The sequence below is a fragment of the Pelobates fuscus genome, chromosome 1, assembly GCF_036172605.1.
Source record: "Pelobates fuscus isolate aPelFus1 chromosome 1, aPelFus1.pri, whole genome shotgun sequence".
NCBI lineage: Eukaryota > Metazoa > Chordata > Amphibia > Anura > Pelobatidae > Pelobates > Pelobates fuscus.
In genome coordinates this window covers 429,735,390-429,762,265 of record NC_086317.1, presented here as the reverse complement: position 1 = coordinate 429,762,265, position 26,876 = coordinate 429,735,390, and the positions used below count along the sequence as shown (strand labels likewise).

Below are 26,876 nucleotides of genomic sequence, written 5' to 3'. Positions count from 1 at the left end.
CCTATTGATAATTTTAGGGCCCCCACCCACCGCTCAGGGGTGGGGGCCGGGGGGGGGCAGTAGGTCCCCCCCCTTATTGTGAATTTTAGGGCCCCCACCCGCCGCACAGGGGTGGGGGCCGGGGGGGGACAGTAGGTCCCCCCCCTATTGTGAATTTTAGGGCCCCCACCCACCGCTCAGGGGTGGGGGCCGGGGGGGGGGGCAGTAGGCCCCCCCCCTTATTGTGAATTTTAGGGCCCCCACCCGCCGCACAGGGGTGGGGGCCGGCAGTATGTCCCCCCCTTATTTTTTATTTTAAGGCCCCCACCCACCGCACAGGGGTGGGGGCCGGGGGGGGACAATAGGTCCCCCCTTATTGATAATTTTAGTGCCCCCACCCGCCGCACAGGGGTGGGGGCCGGGGGGGCAGTATGTGCCACCCTTATTTTTAGGGCCCCCACTCACCGCTCAGGGGTGGGGGCCGGGGGGGGGGGGGGGGGGAGGAGAGTAGGTCCGTCCCCCCCCCCCCCCCTTCAACCACTATTGTGGCCAGACAGCATCCCTGTGGGTTCGGGCTTCAGCTGTCAGCTGAAGCCACGCCCACAGCAGTGCTGACAGGCTGTCAGCACACAAAGCGCGTTCACAGTGCTTTGTGTGCTGATAGCCCGTCTGATGCATTCACCCAGAATGCATCGGACGAGAGGCCTTTTTAGGGCCTCTGAACTCGGAAGTCCCTCTGGTGGCCGTCTGATTGACTGCAACAAGAGGTGTTCCAAGCTTCCAATGTAAACACTGCATTTTCTCAGAAAATACAGTGCTTACAAGAAAAAGGCTCCAGGTAGCTGTAGCACTCACCTAAACAACCTCATTAAGCTGAAGTTGTTCAGGTGACTATAGTGTCCCTTTAAAGATTCTGTCTCAAGAGTGCCCTTACTTAATAGGCATATTGTTGGTGGCCAAAAAGTGGGGGGATCCTAAAGAAAGTTTTTGTGTTAGTTGAGTACTGTACTATTTGAAGACACTTAGGGAGATTGGTTACAAGTAATTACTACTGTGAGTAGTCACTCCAATGTGTGGAGTCGGTAAAGACAGGAGATGTATCCTGTCTTGCCTAAATTCAAACACTGATGTTAGTAACTGCAACTTATGAGTAAACGTTTGAATATTCTACACTTTAATATAAGTAGGCATTTAAGAATACAATACTGCAGGAGATCTCTAGCGCTAAAATTATGTGTATTTCGTCCTGCCTTATTTCAAACATTGAGGCTAGTAATTGCGACTTATGAGTAAGAATTTGAATATTCTACACTTTACCATATAGTGGCACTTGAGAATCTAATATTGCAGAAGATTTCTAGCACTAAAATCATGTGTACTTTGTCCTGCCTTTTTCAAACATTGAGGTTAGTAACTGCAACTTATGAGTTAATGCTTGAATAAATTGGCTTAAAAGGTGACTTTTTACCGACTCCACACATTGGAGTGACTACTCACAGTAGTAATAACTTGTAACCAATCTCCCTAAGTTTCTTCAAATAGTACAGTACTCTGGACTATCAACTAACACAAAGACTTTCTTTAGGATCCCCCCACTTTTTGGCCACCACCAATAAAGCCTATTAGTTAGGGGGAACCCTTGAATCAGTATCTTTTAGTGAGTGAAAAGCCAAGCGCTTTAGATTTAATAAATATGAATATTGAATATTTAAACAATGTTTATTATTTATCCAGTGAATATCCACATTCAAAATTATTTCTCCTTTGCATGTGTATATTATAACTTTTCGCTTGCTTTATTTGTACACAGGGGTTAAGCCCTAGACACCACTGGAGTGTCCTTCTGGTGATCATATTCAGGGTAGGAGGTCCTGCACAAGCAGACCACCCTGGACTGAATATCTTCTCTTGAAATGGGCACTTTTGTAAAATAATACTGCTGGGACATGAAGCTAAAGTGCTTTAGATGTCTGTATCGAGTGTTACACGAATCTCAATGTTTTGTTTTTGAAGCTTGATTGATTTTCGAGGTCTTCTTTACCGGCTCTTTCTTTTGAACTGTTTTCTGCTTTGCTAAAGACTGTTGTCCTGCTCTGCAAAGACAGAAATTAAAAACATTATTTTACTACTTGGATAAAGATATTTATATATAATGTAATATAAAGGGCTTTACACAATTACTGTTACTGAACTTATCAGCATTTATTAGACCTGGTGCCCAATACGGACTGTCACATTGCTTTCATTGTAAGTGCTAAATATTTTTATATGAGTATATAGTATAACTCTTACCTATCAAATGAAAGTCCTACAGCTTGCAGCAGACCTGTACTGGGATTTAACTCCACAAGTAGCGGTAGAATTTGTTTTAAAAACTGCAGATGGCCATTAAAAATGTCTCCCATAAAAGAGGAAGGGAGAAGAAGAGGAATGTTGTCTTTAATAACTGTCTGTTAACCGCCAACTTAGAGGAAAACTATAGCATCAGTTATACAAATCTGTATTCCTAATATTATAGCGCCCTAGTTGTGGTTTAGTGGTAAATCCTACCTTCCTCATATGGAGTATATAACGAAAAGAAAGCTTTCTACTTACTTTATCTCTAGCGCCGAGACTACCTTGGTGCTGCAGGCCATGCATTGCCTTCCACTGGGACATCCAGCTCTTGATGTCCAATCAAATGCTCCTCACAGAGGACAGATGTGCATGCATGGCGAGTTCAGCACACATTCAAGTGCTTCTCATAGGACAGCATTGAATTAAATGCTTTTCTATGAGCTGCAGCATCACGTGACTAAGTTTTACTCAGTCAGTGCAGTGGAAATGCCTCTAGTAGCTGTCTGCAATGTTTCTCCAAAACCACGTTTTACATTGCTGGGTGAAATGACAGGACCACTGCATTGAGACTTTTGTGGTTCTTCTAACAATCAGTAAAACTAAAATAGATCTTAAAAAAAAACAACAAAAAACAAAACATATTTTAAGAAATTTAGACATCCCCTAAAAATTGGGTTGCAATCCTGTAATATGATTTTATTGTTTTTTTTGTGCTGTTTTTTTCTGATGGGGTAAACATATCTGTGCTAGGCTCACCAGGCTTTCTGTCAATCTCAAAATATCTTACTCAGCAATGCAGGTTTACGTGAACTTTAGTATCACTAGAATAATTCTAAAGAAGAACTCACAAGAACAAAGTTCATCCAGAGATTATTCCTAAATCAAGTTAATGGAATGTGTGTCACTCTTAATTTCTCACCCAACAGCATCCCCTTCCTTGCTAATTTCAGCAGTTCCTGTCTCTTTAATCTGTTTAGCAATATACCAGCTATCACTCTCAGTAGAAAGTGATATAAACAGCTAAATTAAAGAAAGGATGTCGTTTGTTCGGCATAGCAGAAAATTACATTTAAATGAAAAAAAATAGCAGATTTCACATCTAAAGCTTTAGAGTATAGAACAAAACATTTAATAAACAAGACGATCATAAAACGGTCCGGTCAACCACATAATCTGTTTATGATAAGGTCTTATATTAGAAGGTGATATAATGTAATGTATCCATTGTGCTAGCAAATTTGCCATTGCCTGAACCCTTCGTACTTATGTTCTTAAAGAAAAAAATAAATAAATAAAAGAAAGAAATACTAGAACTTGGGCATTTTATAAGGTAACATTTAATATTTATTTTAATACATCATTCACAGCAGTGCCTTGCAAAGCTTTAGACTAGATGAATCTGTAATCAGGTTTGAATGAGATCATTTGCATAACTGCAGATTCTGAAAAGGCTGAACTGTCACAGGAACCTTGCTGCTGTGTGAACATGCAAAAGTCCAGTGCTGAGTCTCCCTCGGCGCTGCTCCTCACATAATATCATCTTGCAGGCATGCTTTCAAAATGGCAATCCAATCCAAAGCTCTTAAAAGAGGAGCACTGGGGACCATATCTGCCATTGGTTCTGTCATGCAATGCATGCAATCATTATCTATGGCAAGCCGTGATGGCACTGCACATGTGCGCATGACATCACGGCATGCCTGGGTATAAGAGCAGGGAAGTTATCCAGAGGGCTTAGAGATGTGACTTGAAGCAACCCTTCCAAGCTTTTTAATAATTCTAATTAGATGTTTGAGGGGCTATATATATATATATATATATATATATATATATATATATATATATATATATAGAGAGAGAGAGAGAGAGAGAGAGAGAGAGAGAGAGAGAGAGAGAGAGAGAGAAATGATGAAATAGAGCACTCCAGAGGACTTGTTGATTAAAGTTTTTATCAGTGTTTGAAGAAAATCGACGTTTCGACCTGCAGGTCTTTATCAAGATGATCTTGATAAAGACCTGCGGGTCGAAACGTCGATTTTCTTCCAACACTGATAAAAACTTTAATCAACAAGTCCTCTGGAGTGCTCTATTTCATCATTTCTCTGTGTATCCACGCCCTGCAGCACCGAGGCGTTTTTTTGATGGACAATAATTTTAAGGTAGAGTGCCAGATTCTGGATATAATTATATATATATATATATATATATATATATATATATATATATATATATATATACACACACACACACACATTATTACATAATAAAATGATGGATCTTTTGCAAATTAATTTATTTAACAATGTGTGTGTATATTGCAATAAAAAAATAAATAAAATAAAAAAGACAATGTGATTGATATAATTTGGATATGATTATATTTGGGCTTTAATGCATGATAGTACATTACAAGTGCATTGTGAGCAGAGGTAATAATGTACTTGCACTACACTTTCCCCTAATCGTCCCGACTCTGGAGTACAGAAGTTGATTCAAAAAGCATGTGTCACATGGCAGTACCGTTTGACTTGACTGTGTATTCCACCTTCAAGAACTACAACTCTTAATATGCGCAGCCAGTTCTGTAAGTTGTGTTCACAGTGCTGGAGTGACACATATTGCCTACTCAGCTTGGAATGTAAAATGCTGTGAAGACTTTATAGAAGGTGAAATTACAGTTCTGTCATTCCACTACTTCCTGAGAATGTGTGAAAGCTTATGCGTAAAATAATGAAATAAATTAGTCTTACTTAATCTTTTGTTTTTCCCTTGCGATGTGTGCTGGATCATTTTGCTGTTTCTTTGGAGCTTCGTGAGTGATTGAGGTCTGTAATTAGAATTAAACAGAGAAGATTACTGTAAGCTCCACAGAGACATGCTCTGCCCACTCTTCATATTTTCTTAAAAATGAGATATAATGTAAAAACAGAAGTAGATTCCTACAATGACATTTGTATAATGTTTTATATATGTGAGGTTTATTCACCTAAATTACTGGACAGTACAATCAAATATGGTTTGACGAACGCATGCACGCACAAACATACATACATGCACACACACACACTCTCTCTCTCTCTCTCTCAGAAAACATTTTCTTTTGTTGTCAACACTGGAAAGGAAGAAGATTTATCAGTGAAAATCTTGTTTTCTTTGCTAAAATGGTGATAGCACATGAAGCGATTCTTAACTATTGGGATATCTATACTCAAGCACAAGGACACAGTATGCCACAATGGTTGACTTGCATTGCTTAAAATAAGAAACTTCAAAACAACAGAACTTGGCAAAAGTTTGCACAGACGTGGCAGCCTTCTTGAGAGATCGCATGGAAGCCTCACAGCACAGAGGTAGCCACGACACTGATAGAATGGACTGTCAAATGTATGTGTGCAGGACCGGTCCCCAACCAAAAGCATTCAGCAGGATCATATATCGCCATCAAAATGTGTTTGCCTCGACGCCTTCTCGCATGTTCTTGGTCTTCCAAAGTGCATTCTTGTCCACCTGCTGGTGCTCATCAATAACTGGCTATTTACATGCTATATCACTGTGTTTTACTCAGCTATAATGTAAATGGCTCGGCCAGGGAATAAGCTCTATTTCTGGTCATAGAACAGTTTAGCTGAAAAACAAGAACAACTCTTCCAAGGTAGTAAACAGTTTAATTTGTCTCTTGTATGGTAAGAGGCAATTACATCAGTGGGAAGCTTGTGATTTACAGCTCCTCTCATAGCAGGAGACCCATTTTAGAACGATGAAGGGAGCGGGTGTTTGTGGAACATCGAAGGAAAGTGCTGATGTAGTAAATTAGTAAACAACAAAACAACACATAATTTGCTTTCTTATTGTACACCAATGTTTAGAGGTTTAATCACCACTTAGAGATTACTAGATAACACTAAAGATATCATTTAATCAGTATTTTACCAGCAATTTCTGATCTACAAATATTACACTTCAAAGAAACACTCCAAGCACTATAATGACTGCAGCACACTGTAGTGGTTATGGTACCAGCAGTGCCTTGCTGACCCTCAAACGTTTTATATGTAATGTGATCAAACTTTGCAGGGGTCACTTGAAGTTATCAGGCGTCTATGAAAATTTAAAAGTAGCGCCGCTACAATTCTCTTAAAATCCAGTAAAGGCTAAAAAAATATTAAAAAAACAAACAAACAAAACAATGTATCGAATGCTCTGGGAAGAAAAAAAATGATTCATAAATCATGTTGTGCTCCAATGAAACAGACATTGTACCAGTTATCCTGCTTTTTCAATTTAAAGAGAACTGTAACTTATTATTTATTGAAGAAAAAAAATAGACACTGAAAATCACAGTTTATCTATGTTTCAAGCGATGTTCTATCTAATTTTAAATTTATAGTAAAGACTTAGCAAATTAAATCCCAATCTAGTTAAACTCCAGACACGACACAGGAGCCAAGGCACACATTGCAAATGCAACATGGTTTGATTTCTCCTCTTCTACGCATGCTTTCTCCTTTCAGTTTCAGCATGTTGTTAATGAAACTGTGTGGTGTTATTCACATCTCACAAATACATAGTTGTTAAACATAGGGGATAAGCAGAAATTCTATTAAAAACCCTGAGAAGTGACAGTTCCCATTTAATAGTACATTTGCTCCTTACCATGGAAGTTAAAGGGACACTATAGACACCTGAATAACTTTAGCTTAATGAAGCAGTTTTGGTGTATAGAACATGCCCCTGCAGCCTCACTGCTCAATCCTCTGCCATCTAGGAGTTAAATCCCTTTGTTTATGAACCCTAGTCACACCTCCCTGCATGTGACTTGCACAGCCTTCCATAAACACTTCCTGTAAAGAGAGCCCTATTTAGGCTTTCTTTATTGCAAGTTCTGTTTAATTAAGATTTTCTTATCCAATGCTATGTTAATAGCTTGCTAGACCCTTTAAGAGCCTCCTGTATGTGATTGAAGTTCAATTTAGAGATTGAGATACAATTATTTAAGGTAAATTACATCTGTTTGAAAGTGAAACCAGTTATTTTTTTCATGCAGGCTCTGTCAATCATAGCCAGGGGAGGTGTGGCTAGGGCTGCATAAACAGAAACAAAGTGATTTAACTCCTAAATGACAGTGAATTGAGCAGTGAAATTGCAGGGGAATGATCTATACATTAAAACTGCTTTTCTTTAGCTAAAGTAATTTAAGTGACTAGTGTTCCTTTAATTTATGGCTCAACTGATTGCTGTTGACAAGTGTGGGAATTATAGGATTTGAGAATGAATCTCAGCTATTACCAAGAGAGCTGATGCTATTCTTGATATGATATGGAGGTATAAAGTACGCAAGATGATTTGTAGCTATGTGCTCTTGTCATGTTTTATAAAATATAGATTTTTGAGCTGGCAAATTAAATGCATAATTGTCTAAAATGTAATCAAATTTAGAATTTCAAAACTTGTCCATCCAACAGATATCGGCAAGTAATAGTCTCATCTGTAAAGTACCCCAAAAAAATCCATTCAGGTATTGACTCTCATACAACTCAGAAGAAAGAATGTGTGACTTCGAGGCAAAACCAACAGAACCAGTTTAACGAGAGTTTGCCATCTGGTGTAACAATGTCAAGATCGTCTGCTCATTTTGTGTCCCATTTAAAATACAAAAGAGAGTTAAACACATCTTCCCTTTCTTAGATTCTGGAACAATAGCAGATTGGATATGCCTTATGTCACGTAGTCAAGCCGAACAATAATAATTATACAAGAACAAAATAATGGACTGCAAAAATCACTTAATGTAGAAGACCTATCAATCTTGTGAGCAATTTGTTTCTACTCAACTATCTGGACTAAATTTAAACAAATTTTCCAAATACGTTTCTAAGATTTCACTTTATGGCATATTAAAGGACACCATTCACCATAACAACTTATGCTCATTACAAAGGCCGTGTTTGTAAGGAGGTCCTCTATCGCAGTCTCCTTGCACATAGCTGCTTGTAATTGCAGAGAATTGCAAAATAAATAAACTGATGCATGCTTTAGGCATGATCTTTATCCATAGTATTTAAAAAGTATTTGAACAAGTCATGCACACGGTTCGAATTCCTACCTCCACTCAGCGGCTGTGATTAACAGCCAGAGCCATGGTTGTGAACATGCATGGTTTTTGTACACACCCCGACAGAAAATACTGTGAGCCTAGCAGTTAAATTACAGTCGCCACAGAATGGCTGTAATCAGTTTTATTAGCAGTGCCACTCAATTGAATGAAAATGTTGCCAGGATTGATTGAGGCAATCCTGACATGGATCTACTGTAAATGGATTTGTAGGTTCCTTTCTCAACCTGAATGTTCCCTCCCCCCACATTTGTAGAACACTAATAGGGGTAATCGAGTGGTTAAATTCTAAATCTAAATTGCCAAATCGAGGTCCATTTTTCTAATGGCATATTTAATATAACATTATATTGTAGTGTTCACAGTTTTAATGACATACCTGTGAAAGCTCAGACATATACATTCTTCTTTCATCATTGACTTTATAGTATGCCTAAAAAAGGAAAATGAGAAAATTATACTACAAAAACATTTGTTACAATTTCTTTATATGCTTACTCTTTCAAATTTGACCTAACTAGCTCATAGTCTATGCAGAGGTCACTCTAAGCATAAAAGGTTTTAAGAAAAAAATAAAAATAAATGGTGTGGCATTGCCATTAGGCTCTTGGCAACATTAATACTATCATATAATTTTTATTTGCACTTTGAAGTGTGCTTAAAGCAATAAACATAGTACATTTATAATAATTATGTAATGTGACTGTAGATTACATTAAAACTTACAATATTTGGGTGCGTATTGCTTATCGTATATATATATATATATATATATATATATATATATATATATATATATATATATATATATATATATATATTGATCATCGCTTTCTAAAGCTATTTAGTTTTAAAAAAAAAAGCACGGTATCCTATGATTTTGCAATATTCTGGACACACCATTCAGAGCTCCTGAATATTCCAAACAAAGTGCAGGTGTCTTGTCACATGACTCAGACTCGCTCCAGGGTGGGCTGATGTCTTGTAATATTTACACCCGGTTCCAAATTATTATGCAAATGATATTTTTCTAATATACCTAAATAATTAATGTAAATAACAGTCAGCATAATTCTCATGTTATCAACTATTAAGAACATAAAAAACTTACAATGCACTGTTCCAAATTATTACGCACAGTAAGTTTCAAAACACTTTATAGGTTGTATAGAACAGAAAATTGTCATTTGTTGTGTTTGCAGCATATTTACTGAAATCAAAAGCTATTTCAATCAAACTTATAACCAGTGGCGTACACACATCCCATGGGGCCCGGTGCGAAAACTGATCCATGCCCCCCCCCGCGCTTACTCTGCGCGGGCCAGAACACAGGCTGCGACCCCTGCGACCGCGGTATGTACGCCAGTGCATGCAGATACACATACACTTAAAGGACCACTACAGACACCCAGATCACATCAGCTCAATGAAGTGGTCTGGGTGCCAGGTCCCTCTAGTTTTAACCCTGTAGCTGAAAACAGCAGTTTTATAGAAACTGCTATGTTTCACTGAGGGTTAATCCAGCCTCTAGTGGCTGTCTCATTGACAGCCGCTAGAGGAGCTTCCGTGAAAATCACAGTGAGAAGACGCTGAACGTCCATAGGAAAGCATTGCGCATTCGGAGCTGAGAGGCGGATCGGGGCGGAGGGATCCCCAGCGCCAAGGGAGTCCAGCACTGGAGAAAGGTAAGTGCTGAAGACACACACACATTCTCACGAACAGACGCATACACACTAGCTAACAGACACACACACACACTCTCACGAACAGACGCATACACACTAGCTTACAGACACACACATACTCAGTGACAGACATACATACACACACACACTCACTGACAGACACATAAACACTCACTTACAAAACACACACTCACTAACAGACACCATTAGACTCACTAACAGATGCACACAAACTAACACACTCAGTAACACACTCACTGACACAAAAACTAACACTAACACACACACACTTTTTAAAAAATGTAATCCCCCAACTTTTTGGGAGTACTGAGGGGATTCCCTGGGGTCCAGTGGTGTTGCTGGGCGGCCGGTCACCAGGCTGGCTGGTGGGCGCGCAAGGGAGCACTCTCCCCTGAGTGCTTCCTGTTCAGCTCCCTCGCGCGCCGCGTACTGATGCCGGAGCCGGAATATGACGCCATATTCCGGCTCCGGCATCAGTGCGGTGCGCGAGGGAGCTGAAGAGGGAGCACTCAGGGGAGAGTGCTCCCTCACGCGCCCGGCAGCCCGTCAGCCCGGTGACATCAGGGCCAGCCTAGGGGGGCACTTAACTAGACACTTAACTAGAATTTGCATAATAATTTGGAACAGGGTGTAAGTATCTGTACTCCTGCATGTATAAAATGCACATGCCACTTGAATAAACTAGTTAGGTTAGCTCCTTTGTGTATGATTAGAATAGCTGTTTTTTTTTTGTTTTTTTTTAAGTTTTGTCAGAAGCCTCATCCACAATTGGATGCATTGCATGGAAACGTTCCAGATCAATCTGAGAATCCTAGCAAAGGCTGCTACTGGGCTTCCCAGCCGTGATGGTGTTAGCTGGGATGCAGTTCTACAATAGATTAATCAGTGATTTATTACTTTATTCATGAAAAATTCTTGTAATTAAAAAAATGATACTATATTATCCTTCATAAGTTGTAATTATAAATTTACTGTTTTGTTCTTAATTAAGTGACTTTTGAGATTTAACCCACTCAATTGGTGTCATATCCTACATCCTTGAACCTTATGAAATAAAAGCAAAACAGTGTGTACCATGAAGGGCACTCTTTAATATCACAATCCACTTTAAAATAATGTACAGTAAATAGGTGTATGGGTATATTTACACCAGACGAGTACGAACGTTTATGAAAATGAAAAATGATAGTGCGGAATCTGTTTTAATAGAACGTAATCCTTTGTTTTACAGCTCTGCTTGGTAAAAATATTATTAAGATGATGTTGCAACGGCTAACTTTAATGTGAGTGTTTCACCAAAATAAATAAACACATTTTTATTTCACTTAAAGCTGCACTGTTTTTTATTCACTGTCATTTTTTAATACAAAGGGAAATTTAAGTTTTTCTTAGGGGGGGTGTGATCTTTGGAAGAGCAAGGTTCTGTTGAAGTGTAACCACAATCCATCATTCAAAATAATCTCAGGGATAGATATACTGCAGACATCATGGACCAAGGAGAACAGAATGCATCAAGTGCAAGGAACAAGAGAAAATTAATACAAATAAAGTTAAATGGCAAGTGAGGGGAGTATAATCTGGAGTTTAGAAGAATCTTCATTACCCTTCGTGGGTCCAGTGTGGCTCTAGTTAGATCTTCTGCATGAAATGCAATCTAGAGCTACCAAAGAACCTCAAAGGAAACTCCACCTAGTTTGCTTCTTCCACCATGCAGAAGTACTGTTGTGGTCAGCATGGATTTTCACTTATTTCAGTGTGCACAATGGTTCTCTCAGGGCAGTGATAAGTACCACTGGCCCAAGGTAGGTTGATGTGCAAAAGGATGCTTAAGCCTAATTCAATCAAGTATCAGTCTTCAGAATGGGAGACTGTACATTCCAGGTAGGAGAGAATTGCTGATTAGCAAAACAGCTCTTAGCATACATTTACAAACGCACATATTTACAAAAAGACACCAGAAAAGTGTGTGATGGTTTCCCGGTATATCACCAATAAGACTCTGTTGATTAAATTGCATAGCAACGGCCAGATTTGCCATTGTAAAAGGAAGACATCAAAGTTGGAGGAGCCTAAGGTCCATGTGTCTGCAATGCATGGCAGTAAAGACTTTCCTTTAATATTGGTTTTTATTTTTAGCAATACAACAGGCGGAGAAAAAGCCCAACAACAAACATATTAATGTCTTGATGCCACGTCCCTTCACAGGTGGGAATGTGAATTGCATCACTGGAAAGTATGACTATATCTATAAAACCGAAATGTTATTAGAAAGCAACTAGGTCTCTTTAAGAACATTCCTACCCAAGCACAGATTTGTCAATAAGAGGACCATTAATTTAGAGTACAGTATACCCTTAAATGTTGGCATGTGACTGTTCATTGGGATTAGCAATGACACCCACATTTTAAAAGATCACAAATTGCTTCTGTGACATAGCAGGGATTCAGTTTTCCATTGATGGGATGTTAAAACAATGTGAAAATATTCAGAGAGTAGTTACAAGGTCTAGTGGTTTTAATATATGATTTGTTAACATCACGATTTATAGGTGGACTCCATCAGTGGAAAATCAAGGTAGAGAAGATCCACACTATGGAGTCATTCATAGCAGCAATCTGTGATGGCTCTGCCCAATGTGCATGTTTAAACCTCACGGCTTTTCTTAAACATCCCACATTGTTCTGGGTCCTTTCTATCCTTCTCCTTGCTCTGTTGTGTCCAGTCTGCAGCCCTCTTTCTTATCCTTAGCATGGTAGGCATTCCTGCTATGTTGTTGCTCTTCAGTGACTACTGTGTGATTTTACTCTACATTATTTTGTTGTATTTCCCATGTTGATCCTCTAATGCAGGGGTAGGAAACCTTCGGCACTCCAGATGTTTTGGACTACATCTCCCATGATGCTTTGCCAGCATTATGGGTGTAAGAGCATTATGGGGGATGTAGTCCACAACATCTGGAGTGCCGAAAAGTTGCCTACCCCTGCGTCTAATCTATCCATAAAAAAGATTTTCGAAGGAAAGATACATATGATAATGGTACCTTTGTTTCTTGTTCAAGTCGAAGTTGAAAGTCTTTGATTTGGTTCTCCAGTAGAGCTTTTTCTTCATCTAAATGTTTAAGGTGTTTGTTTAAGGCCGCCTGAAAGTATGTTAGATAGAAACATATGAGAAGCTTGTTCTGATGAATAATACACCCATAGCATAAAATGGTGCTATAGAATCAATTATTCAAATATTAGGAATCCATTTAAAACAAGTTAGTTTAACATTAAGAAAAAAAAAAATCAAGAATAAGCATTAAAATCTATCTGTAACCACCAGGAAACCTTCTTCCAGCCAATAGGCTTTCTATGGACAGATGTTGTAGGATGTGCCCCCATGGACCCATTAAACTCTGGATAAAAGCTCATTAGAAGCCATAGTCAACTAGAAGGAGATAAGAACAAAAATAACTTTCGCAGAGGGGAAAAAAACAAAACAAACAAGATAGAACACATGCACACACAAAAAAAGCATTCGGATGTTGTAGTTTTTAGGAGATAATGCAGATACAAGTCACATGATTAGTTATAAGATAACTAGAAAAACAGATCTAATATAATAATTATAAACCATACACTGCATAATAACTAAAAACATAATACAAAACATCAGTTCCACAATGGGGTCCCTTTAACTTGTTCAAAATAAAATGTGTATATATTTTATCGCTACCATCAACTTGCAGCAGATGTAAAAATGGTCATTATTTTAGTATAAGTTAGAAAAAAAACAAAAAAACAAAAAACAAAAAAAACAGGAGGGAGCAGAAAATAATCAGGCTCTTAAATCAGACAGAGTTATTATGAGAAGACCTTTACTGCAGTGAAGCCATCCTCTGTATCACTAAAAAAAAAACATTGCTTGGTACTTCTCACTAAAAACATTTTATTAAATACAAATATTATTGGAGGAGAATCTTATTAATTCATTATTATTGGAGGAGAATCTTATTAATTCATTTTAGTTTATGCTGAAATAGTAGGAAAACAAAACATATGTAAAAAATACAACTGTTTATGTCTGTTCAAAGTAGGAATGAATACATTTAGAAACAAATTAAAGATATAAAGACAAAATATGTAAAATATTCCATCACATCTATCTAGTTTTGCAGTATAGTGAAAATAAAGTTATGGTCGCCTCCTGGTGGTAAATAGAGGAAAGTGTTTGTGTTTCTTCAAGTTACAGAGCAATTTAGCAAGGACTCTCATATATTTCATCTTTTACTTTATATCACATATCTAAAGAGAGATACAAGGCATGGGTATGAGAATAGAAATCGAAAGTCCATTGAATATCTTTTTTTTTTTTTTATCTCCAATATAAAAGTTATTTGAATCCTTTGAGTGCACTTGTAACGGAGCTCCCTGTACCCCTGGCTGGGTACCCCCCAGGGCCGGACTGGGAATTAAAAGCAGCCCTGGAAAAAAATTATTTACCAGCCCCATAATGCGTCGCGCCAGCATAGTGTGCAGATACAGAGTTAGAAAAGATAACTTAAAATTAAAATTATTACTCCAACGTGAAAAAAAGCACATATAGGCTTAAAAAAAAGAGTGCAGATTTATTTTAAGCAGACGTGCCTTTGCATATAACCAATGTTTCAGTCCAACTACCATGACATATTAAGGAAAGCTTGGTAATGGGACTGAAATGGTGAATGTATGTAGGGCACAACTGTAAAAAATTACGTTATCTTGTTTATTTTGAGGTCCTGTGGGTGCACTCTTCACTTTAAATATGTTATTGTGCTGGATTATGCACCTAGCAACAAGACTGGGCCAATATCTGCTTATTACATATTGTACATATCAATGACATTTCTTAGTGTATTATGCATATATAAATGTACATTAATATATGTGTAAATATAATAGGCATAATTATATATATATATATATATATATATATATATAGATAATATAAATCAGTGGCGGATCCAGAGCCTGATCTCAGGAGGGGCACCTATAGATTATTTAAAGAAATAATCCATGCACAATAACCACTACTGCTCTGTGTAGTGGGTATGGTGCCAGGAGTGCCGGGACCCGCTCCCAGAGTAAGTAGTCAAACCGTTTAAGTACATTTTGACAACTTACCTGGGGTCTGCTGGGATATGGGGCTGTAGTAGGGTATAGGAGCAGTGGTGCAATGTGTGAGGGGTGCAATGTGTGTGTGAAAGGTTCAGTGTGTAGTGTGCGTGGGGCAATGTGTGTATGGGTGGCTGTGTGTGTAGGGGAGTCTGTGTGTGTGTATGGGGGGGCAGTGTGTGAATGTGTATGGTGTGTGTGGGCAGTGTTTGTATGGGGCTAGAGTTCACTCTCACCACTTGGACCACCAGGAATCCCTGGTGGTCGCAGTGGTGAGAGTGAACTCTAGCCCGTAGCTCCAGGGCTAGAGTTTCCCTGTGGCACTCTCCCTCCCCCTCTGTCTCTCTCTATTCGCCCCTCTCTCCCCCCTTGTGTCTCACTCTCCCCCCTCTGTCTCTCTCTCTATTCACCCCCCTCTGTCTCTCTCTCTTCACCCCCCCTCTGTCTCTCTCTCTTCACCCCCCCTCTGTCTCTCTCTCTCTCTCTTCACCCCCCCTCTGTCTCTCTCTCTCTTCACCCCCTGTCTCTCTCTCTCTCCACCCCCTGTCTCTCTCTCTCTTCACCCCCCATGTCTCTCTCTCTCCACCCCCTGTCTCTCTCTCTCTTCACCCCCCCTCTGTCTCTCTCTCTCCACCCCCCCTCTGTCTCTCTCTCTACCCCCCTTCACCCCCTCTGTCTCTCTCTTCACCCCCCCCTCTGTCTCTCTCTTCACCCCCCCCTCTGTCTCTCTCTTCATCCCCCCCGTCTCTCTCTTCATCCCCCCTCTGTCTCTCTCTTCATCCCCCCTCTGTCTCTCTCTTCATCCCCCCCTCTGTCTCTCTCTTCACCCCCCTCTGTCTCTCTCTTCACCCCCCTCTCTCTCTCTCTTCACCCCCCTCTGTCTCTCTCTTCATCCCCCCCACCTCTGTCTCTCTTCATCCCCCCACCTCTGTCTCTCTTCATCCCCCCCACCTCTGTCTCTCTCTTCATCCCCCCTCCACCTCTGTCTCTCTCTTCATCCCCCCCACCTCTGTCTCTCTCTTCATCCCCCCACCTCTGTCTCTCTCTTCATCCCCCCCACCTCTGTCTCTCTCTTCATCCCCCCCCACCTCTGTCTCTCTCTTCATCCCCTACCTCTGTCTCTCTCTTCATCCCCTACCTCTGTCTCTCTCTCTCTCTCTTCATCCCCCCACCCACCTGAGAGGAGTCAGGGGCCGGCCGCATTGCACGCTGCAGCCTCGCCGGTCCGGCAGCACTGTTAATGCTGAGGGCTGAAGGGGGAGGGAGGAGCATGTCTTTCTACCATGCTCCCTCGCGGTTCCCACAATCCCCAGCATGGATGCTGCTGGGTATTGTGGGAACCGCGAGGGAGCATGGTAGAGAGACATACTCCTCCCTCAGCCCTCAGCGTTAGGTGTGCCGCCGGACCGGCGAGGCTGCAGCCCCCTCAAAGTGTGTGCCACCGGACCGGCCACCCGGTGGCACATATATTGCCAGAGCAGCCCCCAGGTGCCGCGGCCCACCGGGAAATTTCCCGGTGGGCCAGTCCGGCCCTGGTACCCCCGCCAAGGACCGCTTCCTAGCTGGGAAAGGGGAAAAACCGCAGCACTTCTGCCCACAGTCGCTGTGGCTTGACTGGGGTCCTGGAACCGCTCCCTCCTGGAGCTGCATGGGGAACTCGCTCTATCCACCCCCAGGCACTGGATGACACGCAGTCGTGGGAGCTCTACAAGGACTTACAAGGACTTTCCCCATTGAATCCTCCACACTGAAACAGTAATTAGTCATTTTCCCTCCCTGTAACCAGATGACACATAGTTCTGGGAGTACAAGCTGGAATACCTTTAAACTGGCCAGATGGCCTGCTTTTATACATTTCTGAACTCAGACATGCACGCCCATGACACTCCCACAGAAAACAGGATAATCCCTCCCCTATGCCTGGGAGATTATGGAGTCAAAAAACACATATTTCACAAGCACCCCAAAAGTAGCTTAAAAATACATTTAAAAAAAACCTAAAAGTTACTTCCCCTGATAGCCCCGATCTGGATGACAACATATCCAAAAATCACCTAGATCGGTTTAGGGTTTCAGGAATTTATTGGAAGTCCTAATTTGACCGACCGCACACAAGGCTCCTGCCCAAAACAGTTCCATAAGATCAGGGCTAGCAGTCGGTCTAGTTCGGTAGTTTAAAACCGAACAAAGTCAATATGATCACCCTGAAGCTTGTTTCCCTTGTTCGTGGGAACATTTCCACCGAACAGTGTCTTCCTAAGTGTTGTAGAACCGAACGCAGGTGATGCTTTAAGTTCCATGAACTCAACGACCAAACACCGCTGCCTGCGTTCGTGCAAACAAGATCGCTGCCACCTCGTGGTGGTCCATAGGAAATGTGGCCACCCAGACGAACACTGCAGTACAAATTTCTACAAAGTAGCAATTAGACTTAACAAGCTCCTGGGTGGTCTCCGGTTTGTGCGGCTGTTTGGTTCCCGAACCATATAGTCTAAATACACGAACTGAGACTTTTACATTGCATATTACAGGGTCCATCATATGTGGGCAGGAGGCTGGCAAGCAGGCTCCTCCAGGAGCTCGTGGAAAACTCATGTGAGAAGGGGAGTTTGTCATAGCACTCTATTGAAGTAATTTATATAAGTGCCGGAGTTTGCAACGAGGCAAGGACAAGGTCAGGAGCTGTGAGTGCAGGGCGCAAAGTATTTTATTTATATATATTTATTTTCTATCCATTACACCCACCTCTGTATGTACGTATTAATATGAATGCATGCTGGCTAGTGGTACCATAGGAAAAGGATGTAATTGGACAACGCTTCATAATATGTGAATCCCAGAATGCCTTAGGGATGCCTTTTTTATTAGAGTGATTTATAGCACTCTTTATTGTTTTTTGATGCTGCAGACAAAAATATAGTATAGTCTTGGCTAGCACAGGCTGTTCAGAAAAGAGAAATAATTATCCGTGTCTGCAGTGGTGGCGTGAATCCAGTAATCCTTGTAGGTCAATGACAAAAAGATCCCAGAGGGACTGGGCAAATTACTTCACTTACATTTTTATGTAAAAGAAATGTACCACTAGTTGCTAGATTCAGTGCTGGTAAGTATAAGCAGTTATTTTCATGTCAGTGTGCATAAGTAGCACATTTTTAGACAAAAGAATATGTAGGTGATTCTGGTCTACCACATAGCACACAAAATGTCTCAAATGAGTTTCAGAATAATAGAGTTAAAGGCCAAAGTACAATATTTGTTTAATTTATTTGTAAGTTATTGAAATTATGAGAAACATGCATACAGGTCATGGTGCCTGGAGTCTGTACGTGCAGTGTTTCGCGATGAAATTATTGCACATCCAGAGTTTAATGTTCTCCCCCCCCCCTGCTGCCAGAGGTGTAACTCCACCTTCAGCAGCATCACTGGGGTGTCTTCTACTAGCCCAGAATCTAGAGTTCATGGCTGGCTAATATAAACTCTTTTGTGCAATCATTGGCAATGGCCGCAGGTTTGGTGTTCTTTGGCGCTGCGGAACCCAAAAGCACGTCACTGGATTACAAGGGAGTACTGGAGCCTGTCGGGAACCCAGGTACAGTAAGTGGGCAAACTGTTGATGAATGGTTCTTCCCATTACCAGGGAACCAGCCCAGGGTGCTAATCACATCATTACCATTAAACAGGGCTGTAATGGTTATTATGATTTGAGTAATCCTTTACTGTTAGATAGTTCCTGCCGCTCATTAGATTTAGTTTTTTTAAAATTGATATACACAAAAAAAAAACACTCTTTAAAAACTTACCTGTAATCTAGTGCTGGCACAGTTTCTCACAGCAGCTGCTCCATCTCATGTGAGGTCATTATGATTGATGATCTCGGTCCAAACCAATGTTTCTTAAAGATAAACATTAGGGACATAGGCAGTGGCGTACCTACCACGGTTGCAGGGGTCGCCACTGCAATCAGGCCCCTCACACCAGGGGGCCCGGCTGTACTCATGACCATAGTTCCCGGGTGTCTGACAGGAGAGGAGCGCTATGAGACACATGGAGGAGTTGGGGGGAGGGAATGAGACACATGGGAGGAGGGGCCCACGGGCAAGTTTCGCACCGGGGCCCAGTGGTTTCTAGTTACACCTCTGGACATAGGGCACATGTATGACAATCGTTGCGCTCTGTCAATCGGATGCCCCTCGTATGAGAACCATTAGCTTTAGTTACATTTTGTCATAAATTTGGCAATTTAGGTTTTCAGTTTATCACAAATCCCTGTTTAATGAATAAACCTTTTGTACTATTATTTTGTTTTAAATCGTTTTTATTTTATATGCAAAATGGTAGCAATTATGGAGCAAATTAAAAAAATCATTGCATGGATGCCTGCGCAGAGGCGTAGTAAGTCAGGGTAAGTCACATACGGTATTTGGTCCCCTGCGCAGAGGCTTAAAAGGTTGAATATGCAGGCATCATTGAGTCTGTGACAGTTAACAAGTGTTAGCATAGGTTATTGTGCTGAAATGAGTTCGTCTGGTTACAACATTTTACTAACATAGAACGGCAACGCTAATAACAACCTATATGTTTACAGCAGCGTATATGGGAGCGTTGAACGCAGGTTAAACTGTATTCTGCACTACCATATATCAGTATAGCATAAGTATCATGCTGTGAGACATTCAGCCCAGGCTCTACTCCCTCATTCAGTATTGGTAGTCAGCGCAGGTCATGGACTGCCTGACCTGCACTCGGCCATGCGGCATATTAATGTGGTATTATGTCAATAAGTAAAGCCTATAATAGCAATAAGGAACTAAGATTTAACTGGTCACTGTGTAGTCAAGTGCTAAGCTGTCAGTAATTCCTTGCAAAATTTATAATAACGTAGAGAGCATTTGATCATCTTCACTGAGGCATACACATGACATCATGCAGATAGAATAGGCGCATAATGCGAGGCGATCGTGTGTGTGTGTTCTGCAGGCTGACAGGCTAGTTGTCGGGAGAAAGTAAAGCACGATTCTACGCGCCTGGGTGTGCTTATGTACCTATTTTTTTTCGTGTACTCCGGGTAGGCCTGATGCGCTTAATGCGTTCCAGATATGTATTATATGTGTGGCGTCCAGTGGCCTGGGCGTGCCCATTAAAATAATAGAACCGCTGTCTGTGGCTATGTGCTATAGTACCTGGTGACAATGCGTGAGAAAAGTGCCAGCCCTGATTGTGTATTTTGGTAGGCGTCCACTGACTTATATAGGTCGCTGCTCGCGGGGAGAGGGCTTTAACTGTTTAAATCAGCCTGTGTGTAGCGCGTTGTGTAATAACAGTTAACTAGGGCCTCTGAGGGCAACGTAAAGCAAATAAAAATTTTTTTTAAAAAAAAACAACTTTTTTGTGCATATTAAATCAACAGTAGTGAATTCTCAGCGTGTATAAACTCAGTCCACAAGCATTGGGGGGGCCACGGATACGAGCCTTCCGAGCGGGGGAACCGGCCGCTGATGCATCCGCGGCTGATCCCAGGGGCACCGGTCCTCCGCAGCATCCCCCCAGGCTGCGCCAAGCCTCCATCCGGGAGATCCACAGCACAGCGGGCACTCGGGGACCCACCAGTCCACAGGACCCCCCACCTAAAGTCCGTGTGCCTGCCAGTCATCCCCTGCACCCCCACCGCGCCACTGGGGCCCCAGATGGTCGGGGTGAAGGTCGCCCTGTGTCTCACCCTTCTCCGGCCACTCGGGGCAAGCGCCAGCCTCCTCCCAGCCACCGGTCCGCCGGGGGCTGCCGCGCTCCACCCTACGAGGGCTCACAGCGTCGGGGACAGCTACCTCCAGGCCCTCCTCAAAACCTGAGGGTGACGGCACTTCAGTCCCCGCATGGCACAGTCCAAGGATCGCGGCATCTGGCCAGCGGGTCCCAGGAACATCGCAGCAACATCCCGCCTGGCCCCCCCGCCCACGTGCATCGCCTCCAGGGCCCGCTTCACCCGCAGCTGTAGAATCCACGGGACAGCTTCTGAGGGTAAGACAAGGCTGTTGTGGGCCGTTAAGTCCAGGGTGTGTGTTGATCCTGTAGCACAGGCAATAATCGTCCCTTGACTTCGGGTCTAGATAGCAGGCGGCCGCGGTTAGGCAGTCATTGCCTGTACAGGAGGCCAGCGTGTACCCCGGGCGGTTGGGTCCGTCCTAGGGCTTGCATCCTCCATGAGGCCGGGATTACCCCCACCGGCCGGGGGGGGGGGCGGAGCGGGGCGGCTGCTCTCACCCGTGTAAATCTCCACCAGCGTCCACATAGCTGGTGTGCTTTTTCTTCCGGTCAGGCAATCAGGCATGTGTTCTCGGTCTGCAGCTGCCCTCAAGCAGGCTTATGCAGGTGTGTAGGCCGGGTTCATCAGTTTCGGTGCTCCCCGTGAATTTTTGGCCGTAATCTGGTATCATATGGGTGCTCGGGTAGTGCCCCATTGTATTGCAGCATGTAATCCGGTCCTGGGGCAGGTTTTTAGCAAGTTTTATGCCGTTTTTTAGGGCTTAAGCTCGGAGCCTCCGTGTTCTGCTGCCATGCTGCTTGGCGGCCCGGCCCCGCCCCCCTGTACTATTATTTTGAATAACCACACTCAGAAGTGGGGTATACAATTAATTATTACAAGATATGTACTAGTGTTGGGGCTGGCTAATACACAGACCCCAAACTGTTGTGGAAATACAATTCTCATGATATTTAGCCAGCAATGTAGTTATTTAGCTGAGGGCTTACCTTTTTGCTACCCATGTACGAATCTATTATTAATGAGCTTAGCCTAAAAAAAAAAAAAAAAAATCACACTTTTACCATTTCTGTGTTCCCAATCACAAAAGACAGATTTAGATTGGACAGGCTGCCAAGAACAGATTTGTTCCTTAAGTGCTGTCAGATCCTTTAATAGCTCATAGCTCACAGAAGACCAGATCATTCCTTCTGTTGACTTCCTTCTTTCAAATATATCCACTAGAGCTAAAACAATTATTAAAATCATTTGAACAATCAATGAATCAAATTCTTTCTTATACAGATTAAGAAACACGTATAAGTCAATATTGCCGTATATACACTGCTCAAAAAAATACACAAAAACACACACAAAAATAACATCCTAAATCTGAATGAATTAAATATTCTTCTGAAATGCTTTGTTTTTTACATAGTTGAATGTGTTGACAACAAAATCACACAAAAATTAAAAAATGGAAATCACATTTTTCAACCCATGGAGGTCTGGATTTGGAGTCACACTCAAAATGAAAGTGGAAAAACACACTACAGGCTGATCCAACTTTGATGTAATGTATTTAAAACAAGTCAAAATGAGGCTCAGTAGTGTGTGTGGCCTCCACGTGCCTGTATGACCTCCCAACAACGCCTGTGCATGCTCCTGATGAGGTGGTGGATGGTCTCCTGAGGGATCTCCTCCCGGACCTGGACTAAAGCATCTGCCACAGTCTGTGGTGCAACATGACGTTGGTGGATGGAGCGAGACATGATGTCCCAGATGTGCTCAATTGGATTCAGGTCTGGGGAACGGGCGGACCAGTCCATAGCATCAATGCCTTCATCTTGCAGGAACTGCTGACACACTCCAGCCACATGAGGTATAGCATTGACTTGCATTAGGAGGAACCCAGGGCCAACCACACCAGCATATGGTCTCACAAGGGGTCTGAGGATCTCATCTCGGTACCTAATGGCAGTCAGGCTACCTCTGACGAGCACATGGAGGGCTGTGAGGCCCCCCAAAGAAATGTCACCCCACACCATTACTGACCCACTGCCAAACCAGTCATGCTGGAGGATGTTGCAGGCAGCAGAACATTCTCCACAAGCTCTCTAGGCTCTGTCACATGTGCTCAGTGTGAACCTGCTTTCATCTGTGAAGAGCACAGGGCTGTAAGCACAACCCCCACCTGTGGACGTCGGACCCTCATACCACCCTCATGGAGTCTGTTTCTGATCATTTGAGCAGACACATGCACATTTGTGGCCTGCTGGAGGTCATTTTGCAGGGCTCTGGCAGTGCTCCACCTGTTCCTCCTTGCACAAAGGCAGAGGTATCGGTCCTGCTGCTGGGCTGTTGCCCTCCTACGGCTTCCTCCACATCTCCTGATATACTGGCCTGTCTCCTGGTAGCGCCTTCATGCTCTGGACACTACGTTGACAGACACAGCAAACCTTCTTTCCACAGCTCGCATTGATGTGCCATCCTGGATGAGCTGCACTACCTGAGCCACTTGTGTGGGTTGTAGACTCCGTCTCATGCTACCACTAGAGTGAAAGCACCGCCAGCATTCAAAAGTGACCAAAAGATCAGCCAGGAAGCATAGGAACTGAGAAGAGGTCTGTGGTCACCACCTGCAGAACCACTCCTTTATTGGGGAATCTTGCTAATTACATATAATTTCCACCTGTTGTCTATCCCATTTGCACAACAGCATGTGAAATTGATTGTCACTCAGTGTTGCTTCCTAAGTGGACAGTTTGATTTCACAGAAGTGTGATTGACTTGGAGTTACATTGTGTTGTTTAAGTGCTCCCTTTATTTTTTTGAGCAGTGTATATATAATGTGCAGCGTCACTGCCATGCATAATGACATTAGATGGTTAATCAATTCTGCTGAATCAATATTAGAATATAAATGTTCAAAAATGCCACCATAATATCAACGCAATAAGCCCACCTGTTTTTAAAACAATAAAGCAACACTAACAGAATCTTCATGAAAACATAAAATGCGTTGGAATTTTACTGAAATATAAATGTTCAAAAATGCCACCATAATATCAACCATTATTGCAATAAGTCCACCGATGTCTCAAAAACAATAAAGCAACATGAACAGAATATTCATGAAAATATGAAATGCGTTGCAATTTACTGAATTAATCAAACTACAGTGAGCCCAGGGCAAGCAGGGACGATCACCTTGGGCCATGACGTTAAGCAGCATCTCGAGTGGATCACAGGCATCAGGGAGGAAAAGAGGGCCGCAACACTTCTTCCACTATATAGGAAAATGTGGCCAAGCAACAGTAAACTGGTTGACTTAACCCCAATGTCCCCTAATCACAATGGTTAGACCACACTTGAATATGGTGTGCAATTTTTGGCATTGGTTCTAAAGAAGTAAATTATGGCAAAAGTGCAGAGGGGGACTACAAAATGTATAAGGGGAATAGAAGATTTTAGTTATAAAAAAAACTAACAAATTTAAAGGAACACTATAGGGCCAGGAACGCAAACATGTATTCCTAACCCTATAGTGTTAAAACACCATCTAGCCCCCCTGCCACCACTCCCTCCTAAATATAGTAAAATCTTCCTTTTAATTCCAGTCTGCTCCTTCGGCTCTGCCCCTAATCTGCCTCCTTGCCTGACATAATTAGAACTGTTCATCTCAGCAAATCACAACATTTTCCCATAGGAAAGCATTGGATTGGCTGAGAATGTCAATGAGGCAGATCGGGGGCAGAGCCAGAACAAGCCAAACAAAGCCCTGGCCAATCAGCATCTCCTTATAGAGATGCATTTAAATGCCTTCTTTGGATTAACAGCAGAAACAGATGTAAGAAAGGCTGAGCTTGATGGACACAAGTCTTTTTTCAGCATATGTAACTATGTAAACCTAAACACCCCAAAAGTAACATAAACAGTATTTCTATGATTGCAGGAATATTTTTTCTTTGTTACAGCAATGTTGGTAATTTAAACTCACCAATTTACCAGCAACCAATGAATGTCTATGTTTTCAGGCACCGCTGCGTGTGTGATATTCTAAGACACTCAGTTGCAGTTTCCATAGACATAGATACAAAAGGGAATGAGATGCAGCTGTACAAAATCTAGAATAGGAACAGAAAAAGAAACATAGTGTGATACAGCAAAGTGAGAGATAATGCGCTCATACAATATTGCACTCACGAGATCAAAGTGAATAAATCGCCAGAACAGATGCCTGCCCAGATTGACTTGGGCGGCTATACGTCTCCACTCTTTTTTGCTTTTATTTTATTTAATCCGGCTACAAGTTTATAGCCTTTTTATTACAATAAATTTGCATATTGATTATACCTACCTCTATTGAAGTCTCATTCCAATTTTGGTCCGCTTGGAGTTCCAGTGGAGAGTGGAGACGTATAGCCGCCCAAGTCAATCTGGGCAGGCATCTGTTCTGGCGATTTATTCACTTTGATCTCGTGAGTGCAATATTGTATGAGCGCATTATCTCTCACTTTGCTGTATCACACTAGGTTTCTTTTTCTGTTCCTATTCTAGATTTTGTACAGCCGCATCTCATTCCCTTTTGTATCTATGTATATGTTGTAAAAGGTCGGGAACTGGGCCACGACCTTGAGAGGCTGTTTTCACTACATGAGATAAGTATAAGTATATTTAGATACTATTGTTACTAATTTGGAGGTATCATATACATATATACTGTTTGTATTTTTGTGCAGTTTCCATAGAGTTTGAGAACATGTAAGGGATTGCAGTCGTTCTTACCTATTGCCCTATTGCACTGTTTTTGTTTCGTTTCTTTTTTTACTGTTCTTTTTTTCCTCAGTTTACAATTCTACAATGCAAAAACTACAGAGAAGTGGGCTTCAAAAGAATGTCTAAAAAAAACCCATAGAAAATCCTCCAGTCGGTCCTTGCTCTGATTTATTTTCTATATCTATAACCTCTCATTCCATATATATTTTCTGTTTTCTTTCTTCCCTCTTTCCTTCAATTTTCTATTATGTTTTTGCAAGTATTTATCCAATTGCTGTCCAAACATCTGTATGGACTCTGATGAAACCACCTCTTCAGAGAATTCGACATCCTTATAGTTCTTACTGTAAAAAAACCTTTCCTTTGCCTTAGACTAAATCTCATATTTTCCTGTCACAGGAGTCGCTGGCCCCTGAAGGGTAAATATAATCTTTATACATGCTACACTTCCAGTCTCAATACGTGACCTCTAGTCCTATGTATTGTCCTATTTATGAATAGATTTCCAAACAATGGTTTGTAATGCCCCCGAATACAATGCATCTAATACATAATATATTTTGGCTTAATTTCTCCTTACAAGGAGTAGATATAGGTGATAAACATGAAATGAAGCTACTAATAAAATGAACAGATCTAGATTGAGAATCAAAGGAGAGCGAATATGTTGGTGAGGGAATTATTTATGGTAAAGATAATATGCATGTCTGTTCACTAAACCCCCAGGGATAACTACAAGCTAAAGTGACAAAACAGAGCTACATATAGCTTGAATGTGATTGTAAGAATTAAACAAATAGCTCAATGCCAATTTTTGCCAGGACAGTCCCATGTTTTGGGCTCCTGTCCCAGCAAAAACGGGTTCCGGGACCTGTGCCGGATTATGTTCATCAAGAGAGTTGTTCCCCTGCATAGCTGTTGGACTGAAATTATTACATTTCACTTCCTCCTGGCTCTCAAACAGCAGCAGGGAATCAAGAGAGAGAGGAGGCAGGAACATTATGCCAGTGGCTGGCACCAGGGACCTGCAGATAGGAGAGAGGAGGCAGGGCTGGAGAGGAAGTGGGCTGCTTTGTTTTGAAGCTGAAGACAA

At 41.8% G+C, this 26,876-nt stretch overlaps 1 protein-coding gene across 1 annotated transcript in view; it reads right to left on the bottom strand.

Annotated features, from left to right (window-relative positions):
• Nucleotides 1-1,080: 1,080 nt before the first annotated feature.
• CCDC169 (coiled-coil domain containing 169) overlaps nt 1,081-26,876 on the bottom strand; it is a 31,927-nt gene continuing 6,131 nt past the window's right edge. Inside the window, exons 5-8 of the mRNA XM_063444868.1 lie at nt 13,176-13,274; nt 8,808-8,861; nt 5,067-5,143; nt 1,081-2,072 (exon numbers count right to left, since the gene is read on the bottom strand). Coding sequence (XP_063300938.1) covers nt 1,973-2,072; nt 5,067-5,143; nt 8,808-8,861; nt 13,176-13,274 — 330 coding nt within the window. The 3' untranslated portion in view covers nt 1,081-1,972. The remainder of the gene's footprint in view (nt 2,073-5,066; nt 5,144-8,807; nt 8,862-13,175; nt 13,275-26,876) is intronic.